General features: G+C 42.2%; 1 protein-coding gene across 1 annotated transcript; it reads left to right on the forward strand.

Moving 5' to 3' along the window:
* The first annotated feature begins 2,096 nt into the window (after positions 1 to 2,096).
* LOC147364086 (disintegrin and metalloproteinase domain-containing protein 20-like) lies at positions 2,097 to 8,463 on the forward strand. Its single transcript, XM_086319990.1, has one exon. It carries the CDS (start codon positions 5,970 to 5,972, stop codon positions 8,238 to 8,240), a length of 2,271 nt encoding a protein of 756 aa, XP_086176116.1. The 5' UTR covers positions 2,097 to 5,969; the 3' UTR covers positions 8,241 to 8,463.
* The last annotated feature ends 3,888 nt before the right edge of the window (positions 8,464 to 12,351 follow it).

Raw genomic sequence — 12,351 nt, forward strand, 5'->3', positions numbered from 1 at the left:
TCTTTTTGTGAGAGTGGGAGTACAAGATCTACATGTCAGAGTGGAAATTGGAAGGGTACCCACTGTGCAATTTGTATGTTTTAAGTTTTGTGTAGATGCTTTGTGGCTTAGCAGAAGCCACAAATGATCTTTACCAATGATCTTTACCAAGATCATCAATCTTGGTAAACGTCCCACATGCATTTGAAAATAATGTGTATTCTACAGTTTTTGAGTATAGTATTTTATATATATCAAGGTCAATTTGATTAATATTGTTTAACTCTTCTATGTCTTTACTTTTTTTGCATGCTTACTCTTGGTAAACTTCTTCATGTATGATCCTGGATTTTTCTTTTTTTTTGATTTCTCAACTCTTGCTCCATTATCTCTCACTCTCAACATATGCTTTGTATGTTTTGAAGCTATGCTGTTATGTGCATATAAAACACTGTGGAATGGTCCCTGTTTTTTTAATCATATACTGGATGTTTCTCTACTTGATTTATACCTTTCTATTACTGTCAATATTTTGTCAACTTTTAATAAGATTTATTTTTATAATGTTTACATTGACTACTTTCTTTACTTTTTACTATCCACATGTTTTATCTTTTGCTTTCAGCCTTCCATAATTACCTTCATATTAGATTTGGCTTATTTAGTAAAGAAATCACAACTGAAATAGCAAGTGTAAATACAATCACCCCTGCCTAGTTTAGGAAACTCAATAGTAACTCTTCAGGATCAACCCACTTGTACATGTGAAACAGGTGAGTTAAATATAAGTGTAATTGGTATCATTATCCCAGTATAGTTAAAGATTTTATCATAGCACAGACATTTGTAATTCCTTCAGATTCAAACAGTTGCTCTCAGGTTACTATTGTTGAAGCAATTGAAGCTTTATTAATAAAACTTGTAAGGATAATCTCTGATTTATTACTATTCAGTCATTTGTATTACTGCCAAAAACAGTTGGAAGAATCCACTGTACTGGGGGTTTTGTGAAAAGATATATTATTTTTAATTTATATTTTTACTATAGATCCAGCCTCTAGTTAATATAGAACCATTTAGATTTCTTGTTACGTTTGTTAGTGTGGTTTATCAAGGAATTTTCCCATATTGCTAAAATTTTCAAATTTATCGATATAAAGTTGTTTATATGGTCATTGTTTTTAAGTCTTTGTGAAAAGTTGGGCTTCCCAGGTAGCTCAGCTGGTAAAGAATCCACCTGCAATGCAGGAGCCCGCAGTTCGATTCTCCAGGGTAGTCCTTGATCATCACTGGTAGGTGTGTGTCAGTTCTTCACAAGGAACTTGGCTTTAATTTTCTTTTCAGTGTTTGTTTTTTATGTCTTTGGTACTCTGTTTTTTAATTCTGCTGTTAAAGATTGATTAGCTGTTATCTTTCAAGTTTTGTGACATTATATCTTATACAAAGTATTTTTAGTCTTTCTCCTTTCCTACTAGTATCCCCAAAGCCAGAAATTTTCATGTAAGCTTTTGCTTTAACTCCGTTATACAAATATAATATGTTATATTTTCATTCAGACCAAAATATTTACAGTTATACATTTAAACCATGTTTGGATCATGGCTGTTCTTTAACTTTGAAGCAAATTACTATTTTCTAGTTTGTTTTTCTTCTTTACACAATTTTAATTCTGCAAGTAAGGAACCTTAAGCAGTTTTTATTTTTAGCATTTGTTAAGACTTCCTTTATGACTGTAAATATTGTCTGTTTTGGTAAATATCATGTGTGTGCTTGTGTGCCAAGTTGCTTCAGTCATGTCTGACTCTTTGCAACCCTATGGACTGTAGCCTGCCAGTCTTCTCTGTTCATGGGATTCTCCAGGCAAGAATACTGCAGTGGGTTGCCATGCCCTCCTCCAGGAGATCTTCCAGACCCAGGGATTGAACCACGTCTCTTATGTCTTCTGCATTGGCAAGTGGGTTCTTACCACTAGGGCCACCTGGGAAGCCTGTTTCAATTAGGTTAATTTGATTAAGTTTGCTTAAATCTTCTACTTAACTCTTTTAAGTTTTGTTGCTGTATTTGTTGCTGAAAGAAAGTATGTTAACACCTACAAGTAGATTTTGAATTTTTCTATTTCTCCTTTTCTATTTTTTCTAATTTTTTCTATTTCTCCTTTTTGTTCTGTTGGTGTTTGCTTTATATATTTCAAAGCTATTTGTTAAGAAGATACAAACTCCTGCTGAATTTTATCATATTGAATATATCTTTATCTCTGTAATGACTTCATCGTTTCTGCTATTAATATGGTTTGTTTCCTTTCTTTTGTCAATATAAATTAGTAAACTATTGTCATTATTTTGAGTAGAAGTTCTTTCCTCTCAATTCAGAGGAAAGAACCTTTTCCTCTGTAGCATATTGAATTAGATTCTGGTTTGCATTTAGAGCCATTAAAGGGCAGTAGGAGTATGTCTTGAGGATACTAGACATGCCCTGGTGGGATAACTTCCCCAGCTGAGATAATCACAGGGTCTCTAGCTAAAGGTGGCTAGGCTTCTCAGACAAGAGGAGTCTAGGCACCTTCCCTGGTAGAGGAATGTCAGGTGTCTTGGGAGGATCTAGATACTCAGAACCAATCCAGTCGACCTGGAACTCCCATTATCAAGGTCAAAGTTTTTTTGTGTTTTTTTTGTCTCAATCGGATTTCCCGCTACAGTCTTGGCAAATCTTGGTATTCAACTTATGCTGTGATTCTGAAACTCCACAGTTAAATTCTGGTTTTCTTTGAAGTTCGCTCTGTGGCTAAAGGAGAGATTTTTTTTTTTTTTAAGTCTCCTGTTATCAGCAATCTGAGCTGAGACCTTAGAGCCTTGAGCCTCATTGTGCAAAATGTCCATTAGAATTTAATACACCCATTCCACCCCTCAGTCTTTGAGATATTTCTAGGCAACATCACAGCCTTCCCTTGGTCCGCCACACACTTGCTTCAATAGGGCACTTCATCACAATCAACAGTGAGGAGAAATTTAACTAATTGTGATGTTATTATGAGCCCATCCCCCATTCAACAGGAGTTCAGCAGTGTGTTAAGGCCATGGACATACCTAAGCGAATCCCAGAGACCCAGTTTATCTATCTCTCTCGGCAGCACTCTTGGTACCAAGTGCTGTATGTATTTGTCAAGATCTAGTCCAGAAAAGAAAAATCCACCAAGAGTAATTACTATAAAAATTCTTGGAAAAGTATTAGAGAGCCAAAAAGGTAAAAAGGGAACACGGAGGTACAGAGAAGTATGAATTACCACAGAGAGTTGCACCCCTGAGATTGTGGGAACGAAGGGAAGAGATGGCGGTTTTCATAACCTAGAAGCTCTCACAGTGGCCTCATAGGTCTGGACCTGGACAGTAGAAGATAGAGCACTACCAGCCCAGGTGATGCTGGTAATTTAGGAACTCAGAAAAGTAGTGTGGAGTTGATAGCTGTACTTCCTATTAGGTAATATTGAGCTGGTACTGGTTCCTTAGGGACTTGGAAGAAGGTCCGCCAGGACTCTGACACAGATCTAAGAGACAGAGGGTTACTCCTCTCATGGAGCATATCAAACCCGTTATCAGGGAGCTTTGTGGTATAGCCTGAAACATCTGAGAAAGAGATACTGGCTGGCTGGTATGGGTTGCCCACAGTACTGGAAGATGGCTCTGTACATCTGGTTCTGAGCCCTCTGGCAGGGGGCATTGACACTAGGTGCCTTTGGTAGGATTGATGGAGCTGGTTCTAGAATGTGGTAACTGACTCTCAGCACCAGAGCAAGAGACCATTCTGGGTGTACGGGGAAGGTCACTGACAGTAACAGCAGGCAAACAGGAAGAGCCTCTTGTCCTTCCCTTTTGCTTTTTATTCTCCCTCTCAGGCTTTTCTTGACAGCATTTTTCAGGAATCCAGCTAGAAATGGGGAAATATAATGTGCCAGTTCCCATCTCTAGCTCCATAAACAAAGTATAAACTTTAGCGTTAGGACTCAGAAAATAGTTGATAATCAGTATAAGCTATGTCAGCAGAGTTCTGCTAATAGCTTCTGTGGTGACAGGTGATATATAGGAGGTGATAAATGATTTGTGTGATGCTGTCTCGTATTTTCTGTTGTTTTATTTAGTTGTGGCTCATTACATTCTTCTCATGACCCTGAATGGTTTGTGACCTAAGTGTAAGAAACCCTGAATTAGCTGTGACTAAAAGTGAGTGGAGACAAAGTAAGATAGAGGTTTTGAGGAGTTGAAGTAGCTGCTGGCATGGAAGAAAGAGTTAATTACTGATGCCAAGGAAGATTCTGACACTACTTGAAGTGCGGGCAGTGCTGGCAGGAAGGAGAGGAAGGGCTTTGGCGTGCAGCAGTCCGTCATATTGAACGGTACAACAGTGACAAAGCCGGGTAGACGTAAAGACCCTCGGGGTTGAAAGTTTCTCGTCACCACGTCCTATTTCTGATGAGATTACTTAATATAAGTTATTTTCCTCTTTACAGTGATTTGTTTCTAATAGTCCTCTTTCACCTCACGCATTTCCATCTTAATGTCCCCAGATCTGTAGCAGATACCAAGGATATCATGAAGGGAGACATGGAAAGGAAATCTGGTCATTAGGATTTGACCTATATCAGAGATGCTTTCCCTTAGAAGTTGCATCTAGTATACTTGGCTTCCAGGAGCTATCCATTAGTTCTGGCAAAGTATCTAGGACTATCCAGATGTTCTTGACATTGTACTACTGAGAGTATTTTTATGCTCTCTACTGTCAACCCCATTTGTGTCTGTGTTTAGAATATTCAGCCACCAGTGTATGTTCTGATGTGTCTCCAATTTTTTAAAATCTGTTGTTTTCAAATGTTAAGGAAATTATTGATACTTTTAACTGAAAGTCAGCAAATGAAGAAAATTAGCTTTTACTTGAGTTAAAATTTATGTTTTCAACAGATATGAAGTAAGTCCATTCAAATTGTGATCTCTGAATCTTTTAGTGAACTGACTCTAGATTTAAATTCTTCGGTCTAACGTTCTCTAGAGAATTCAGCTAACTCACCGTGCATGTAAAATATAGAATGGAATATATCTAAACACAGCCACGGTGAGTCTCTTATGATTGAGAACATGATGCAGCTGGGCTAGGTGCAGAGAAGGCTGCTGCTTCCATGCTGTGATTAGAGGCAACTGGGTTGTTGACTTGTCCCCAGATAACAGTCTCATTCCTATTACTTTGTCAACATAGCTGCCTTCCTTGGAAGGTCCAGGGGTTTTCTGCAGATGAAAGTGTGTTACAAATTACATGTTTGTCTGGATTGGGCTCCCGAAACTAATGAGTCCCTTAAGTGAGACTTACTTTGACTGCTTACCTCAAACAGAATGGGAGCTAGATAAGATGTCTGTAGAAGAGAAGGGGAGATGGAGCAAACTGTCTGAATAAAGAAACCAAAAAATGGTGAGTTTTGGATGGGCTGTCCACATGCTTACTGAAGCTAGCAGAGTACCAGTCGACTTTGGGTGGGGAGTAAATTGGGAGTCAGACGTCAATCTTTCTAAAATGAGAAATGTCATGCCAGTGTTCATGCTTAGAGAATAGTATATTAATGAGTCCTTATATTACAACAGGATTCAACAATTACCCATCTATGATGAATTTCCTGCATTTCTTTCCCTGTAAACCTGCTCTTCCCTTATCCCTTGCCCTTACATATATGAGACAGACTCCAGAATTTTATTGATTCAAGCCTTGTCCCAATTGAAATCACTTTCTTTCTCTCCCTCTCTCTCCCTCTCTCCCCTACCCTCTCTGCCCCAACCACCCTCTCCTAGATCTTCTTTCTATTTTCACTTCAGCGTTGCAGCTTTGATGGGCCAGTTCTTCCAGGACACAGATCCATAAAGCTCATCCCTGCACCCTCAACAGCTGAGAGGGAGGAGCCAGACCAGCAGTGCCTGATGCCCTGCCCTCTTCTGTCCTGAGCAGGTGGCTCCATAATGACAGTGGGTGAGGCCCTGGTACACTTCAGAGTCACTCCCCTGCTGCTCTGGTTTGGGGTGTGTCTGTTCATTTCTGGTCACTCTCAGGCCAGGCCCTCCCAGCACTTCTCTTCCCCAGAGTTGGTGATCCCCTTGAAGGTGACTGGCTGGGGCAGAAATGCAAAGGTTCCAGGCTGGCTCTCCTATAGCCTGCGATTTGGGGGCCAAAGACACATCGCCCACATGAAGGTCAAGAAGTTCTTGGTTTCCAGGCCCCTCCCAGTGTTCACCTACACAGACCAGCGTTCCCTGCAGCAGGATCAGCCTTTTGTTCCTGATGACTGCTACTATCATGGTTATGTGGAGGGTGCTCCCAAGTCTCTGGTTGCCCTCAGTACCTGTTCTGGAGGTTTTCGAGGAATACTGCAGATAAATGATCTTGCTTATGAAATTGAACCAGTTAGGTCTTCTGCCACATTTGAACACTGGGTATATAGAATAGACATCGATGATACTCAGTTCCCACGTATGAGATGTGGGTTAACAGAAGAGGAAATAGCACGCCAATTGGAGTTGCATAATTTCACCCTGAAGCAAAGTTCTTACACAGGCTGGTGGACCCACTTGCGGTTTCTTGAGCTGGTAGTGATTGTGGACAATCTTCGATACATTTTCTCAGGAAGCAATGTGTCAGTAGTACAAAATGATATAGCTAATGCTGTCAACATAATAAATAGCCTGTATCGCCCTTTGGCAGTTGATGTAATTTTAACTGGGCTTGAAATCTGGACTGAAATAAACCAAATTGCCACTGATGACATAGAGAATATGTTGGAGGATTTTGCTGTTTGGAAGTTTTTTAACCTTGATAAGCGACTGCCACATGATGCAGCCCATCTTTTCATAAAGAAATCATTTGACCCTACGCTTGGAGTTGCCTTTGTTGCTGGAGTATGCCAGAATCCTCTTAATAGTGGAGTTATGGTTTTCGAAGATGAGAGTCTGTATGCTTTTGGGCTTACTGTTACCCATGAACTTGGTCATAATTTAGGTATGCTGCATGATACTGAATTTTGTGTGTGTGAACTTCAGTTTTGCATAATGTATCCTGCCAGATCGGTAACGAGTAAATTCAGCAACTGCAGTTATGCCGAGTTTTGGGACAATGTGATGAGGAATGGACTTTGTCTCTTCTCTCCTCCAAATCCAGAGAATATCTTTAGGATAAAGTATTGTGGGAACCTAGTGGTCGAAGAAGGAGAGGAGTGTGACTGTGGAACCATAGGGCAGTGTGCACGTGATCCCTGCTGTCTGCCGAATTGCGCTCTGAAGCCTGGAGCTGCTTGTGCTTTTGGGTCTTGCTGTAAAAACTGCAAGGTCAGGTCAGCAGGGACCTTGTGCAGAAAACAGGTCAATGAATGTGACCTTCCAGAGTGGTGCAATGGGACATCGCATCAGTGCCCAGAAGATGTATTTGTGCAGGATGGGATTCCCTGTAGTGACAGTGCCTACTGCTATAAAAAGAACTGTGCTAACCATGATGAACAGTGCAGGGAGATTTTTGGCAAAGATGCAAGGAGTGCATCTCAGAGTTGCTACAAAGAAATCAACACCCAAGGAAATCGATTTGGTCACTGTGGTATCAGCAACACAGAGTACATGAAATGTGAAGTCCCTGATATCCTGTGTGGGAGAGTTCAGTGTGAAAATGTGGGAGTCATCCCAAATCTGATGGAACATTCCACAGTGCATCAGTTTCAAGTCAATGACACCACTTGCTGGGGCACCGACTATCATGTCGGAATGTCCATACCTGATATCGGCCAGGTGAAGGACGGCACAATGTGTGGTCAAAAAAAGATCTGTGTTCACAGCAGGTGTGTCAGTATGGTTCCTGAGCCACAAGCCTGTCAGCCTAAGACCTGCCACATGAAGGGGGTCTGCAATAATAAGCAAGAGTGCCATTGCAACCCCGGATGGGCACCTCCCTACTGCAAGGATGAAGGCAGTGGAGGTAGTAATAGTAGTGGCCCACCGGGTAATCCCCAAGGAGATGAGGAAGGAGAGGGAGAGGAGGAAGAGGAGGAAGAAGAGGCCGAAGAGGCAGAACAGGCGGAAGACACAAAAATGGAAAAGAACACTCACATGTTACTGTGGCTTATTCCTTTGATTTGTTTATTTGTATGTTGCTTCCTTGTGCTTTGTAAGAAGCGTAAAAAGAAAAAGGAGCCAGAAATGATGGAGGAAGAGGATACTGAAGAAGAGGAGACGGAGGAAGAAAGTGACTAAGGCTCCTACTTCATTCACAAAGGAAAAAAAAAAAAAAATCCCTGGCTTTTCTTTTAAATAGTAGAGGAGCATTAGGGCCTGTCTGACTGCTTCAAGAAAAATTTAAGGATCTCTTATGGCAGGATCATAAGCAGTAATATTTCACTGAAGGATTCTTATCATGTTCTTAACTTACTCCTCAGTGTGCTAAGCAATATTAAAAGTTCATTTTTTCCCTCTGGAAGTCATTTCTTTATGTTTCCTGAGCAAAGGCACGGGAAAGTCTCATTTGTAACCTAATGTCTATCAGTTGTAAACATCTTCCCACCTTTGTACTCTTAAAATGTCATGTCCAAGATGTGCCACTATATACCCTATTTCTGTTTGGCCTGCTCTTTTCTGGGAATCTGTGCCAGGGAGGGGCCAGTAAAAGTAGCCTGGAATGATGGCTGAAGAGAGAAGGGAGTTTACCTTCTTGTGTGCTGAAAGTTACTCTGTCATTTTGGTAGCCAAGTTTGGTTTTGGATTCCAGTTTTGTTGACTCTGTTAGAATCACCCTCATTCTTCATTAGAAGTACAAGCACCAGTTGACCAGTGATGCTTTGAAAGGTCACTGTTGTAGCTCTGGGGTTAGCAGTGTGGTTCTCCTCTGAGTTGCTGGAGCACCAGCAGCAGTTGGTCACTTGCCCTCCTTAGAAGTCTTGGTCCCTGCTTTGCAGAGGACCTCCTGAAATCACCAGTACTTGAATGAACCAACTTCTTTCTTTTGTTCCCTTGGCCCTGTGGCTGCAAGGTGCTTTCAGTAGTTAGTTCATTGTGATAGTTTGAATTGGGTGGAGGAAGTTAGCTGTACAGGTGAGAAATTATACTACTCTTTCAGCCTTGGCCAACCTGGCAGCAAGCTCTGGAATGAATATTACCTGACAGACTAGTCTTGAATTGGGCTAAAATGGCCTGGTCTTCATACTTTCCCCTTGCCCATTCACTGGATGTGGGTGCTCCAGGAAGACCAAGAGCTTGGCCGTGCACCTCAGCAACTGAGGCTGACCCAGAGAGCTAATATCTGGAGGCTCTATGCTGATAATTCCAGCAGCTGGTCAGCAAGACTTTCTTGGAAGGAGGATGAAGGTGCTGATTTGGAAATTCCACAATCTGACCTTTACACTGCTCTGATCAGCTTTTCTTTCTATATATTTTTTTAATTTTATTTTTTAACTTTACAATATTGTATTGGTTTTGCCATATATCAAAATGAATCCACTACAGGTATACATGTGTTCCCCATCCTGAACCCTCCTCCCTCCCCATACCATCCCTCTTTCTATATTTTGGAACAACTTCTCCGGGATTCTGGCAGGCACCTCTGCCTGTGGGGAACCACAGAAGAGGGAAGTTAGTGGGATGAAGCATGAACCCTACTACTGTGTTGGTTTTGGAGCTGAAGTTGATTGTTACTGCCTCTCTCCACTATGCCTTCTAGTTTCCCTCATCTCTAGAGAGCATTCTTATGGTTTGGGCGGGATATTCACCCTGTGTCATTACCCAGGTCCTTATCTTTAAAGTCCCCGAACGTCTGATCACATTGCCTTTCTCAGGCTGGGATTGCTGAATCTATCCAGTCACAGTCACAGTAGAGCTGGAGGATAAGAAGAGGCACCTGAGACCACCTGGCTTCCACACCCCTGCCCTACCTCCTATGATTAGGCTCAGCTATGCCTGTCAAGACTGTGACCTCTTCTTGCTACTGCAGGGATCCAAGGATCCCCAAATGCCCAGGTGGCAGCTTTTATTTCCACTGGGACTTTAGCTTTGTCCCAAGGCAAAAATATGACCCATTTGGTGACTCTGCGGAGCCAGAGTTGCAGGGGACAGGAAGTACAAAACACACCAGTGAGTCATAGGGAGTGAATGTAAGCGGTGCCACTGCTACTTCCAGCCCCTGGTTGCCAGACCCTTGTCAAGGTCTCTGGCTTAGTGTGTACAGTCCATCCTGGGATGGCTCCTGTGTGAGAGTTCCCCAGGGAGACAGAACCAAGAGGCTATGGAGATTTATAGATTTACCCTTTCCTCAGAAGAGGAAGTCGGAGAAGGTGATTGCACCCCACTCGAGTACTCTTGCCTGGAAAATCCCATGAACGGAGGAGCCTGGTAGGGTGCAGTCCAGGGGATCGCTGAGTCAGACACGACTAAGCGACTTCACTTTCACTTTTTACTTTCATGCATTGGAGAAGGAAATGGCAACCCACTACAGTGTTCTTACCTGGAGAATCCCTGGGGTGGGGAAGCCTGGTGGGCTGCCGTCTATGGGGTCGCACAGAGTCAGACACGAATGAAGCGACTTAGCAGCAGCAGAAGAGGAAGTAAAGTCCTTGGGTGATACTGATTCTTCTTGAAATCTGGTAACTTTAACAGTATAATGGGAAATTAATCCTGAGATATTATGATATAAATTCAATACGCCTTATGCTACACGGTAGAATAAGAGGAAATAACAAGAAAAGACAAGAAACATGAATATAAAAATATACCAAAATAAGCAGGACATACTCATGACACATTCCAATCCTTGTTTCTATAACTGCTCATATGGTTGTAGCTGGTATTTATGACCATCTTCTTTTACTACCCATTTTGTTCCTTTGTCTTCAGCAAGTACTGTATCTAATCATGTTCTTTATCTGTTGGGGTAATCCAAACCTTTATTCCTGGAGGGTCTGGGCCAATCCAACCTGCCATTGACCTTAATCACACGGCATGGTAATACTGGAGAATCCCTAAGATATTTCCTGTGTTCCAGACCTTCTCTTCTTTACCTTTACTGTGGAATAGTAGTCCAATATCCCCTTATCACCCCAGTCATCACCGTAGTTCCGTTCATTGATTCGGAGGCATGGCAAACCAAATTGTCCAGGTGGCAGTCTTAACTTTCTGTTAATAAAATCAATCTAGGGTCTCCTGGTGGAAGCATTTCGCCCTCTAGGACTAAGACTTCGAGGCTAGCAAAGTGTAAAGTCATGAGAAGAGGAAGCCAAAATTTTGCTAGTAGGTCACTAAGGTTAATAATGAGTGTGGTCAGTTCCATTTTCACATTGATTCCTGGACCCTTGAATCCTGAGTATGGAGAAATAGCGCCATATATTCGACATTGATTCTGGGCATAAGCAGCCTTCTGAAGACCCTTGCTTCAATCCTGCAAGGTATGGCCACCTAGCTAGCACTATAACTGAGTCTTCAAAAGGCTGTTGTGTCAAGACAGCTGCTTCAGGATGGTGGGGAACATGGTAAGACCAGTGAGTTCTATAAGCATGGACCCATTGCCACATTTATTTTTCTGTGCAGTACATTTCTTGATCAAAAGTAATGCTGTGTGGAATACCATGCTGACGGATAAGGCATTCTTTAAGTCCATGGATGGTATCTTTGGCAGAAGTATTGGGTGTGGGGTGGGGGTGGGGGGCGCAGATTACATCTAGAGTGTCTACTCCTGTAGGAATAAAATGCTTCACCTTGTATATTGGAAGCAGTCCAGGAAGGTAATGAACCACCTTCTGATGCACACACTAGGAAGCTGTCTGATCACCCCAGGAAAAATTGCCATATTGGAGGCTCAGTGTTGGTCTCTGCCACTGAAGATTGGGCAGTTAGTGGTGGCTATAGCCTAGTCATTCTTGGTGAGTGGAAGTCAGTGTTGCTGAGCCCATGTATAACTGTCAACTCTGCCCTGCCACCATGGCTACTTTGTTAATGAGCCCATTGGGTGATGATAGGTAGCTAGGGAAACAGGCCAAATGGTATCCACAGAATGAGTCATCCTATCCACTTGGTTATTAGAATCCTCTGCTGAGGTAACCTTTTGGTGAGCATTCATGTGTGACACAAATACTTTCATGTCTTTTGACCAGATAAGCCCGTCCACATACCTCTTTCTCATATTTCTTTGTCACCAATTTTCACATCATGTTCCTCACATGTCCCTAAACCATTGGCCACAGCCCATGGATAGGTATATAATCACAGATCTGGCCATTTCTCCTTGCAAGCAGTGTGTACAATGGAGTGCACTCCCCAAAGTTCTGTGCACCGGGAGAACTTTCCTTCTTCACTCTGCTTCAGGAATGTCCCCGCAAAGGGT

This window comes from Bos grunniens, chromosome 10 (genome assembly GCF_055505025.1).
Source record: "Bos grunniens cultivar Pamir isolate PY7600 chromosome 10, Bosgru_T2T1.0, whole genome shotgun sequence".
In the NCBI taxonomy this organism is placed as follows: Eukaryota; Metazoa; Chordata; class Mammalia; order Artiodactyla; family Bovidae; genus Bos; species Bos grunniens.

Coding starts and splice junctions, on each gene's coding strand:
- LOC147364086 (XM_086319990.1), top strand. CDS start 5,970: ATGACAGTGGGTGAGGCCCTGGTACACTTCAGAGTCACTCCCCTGCTG.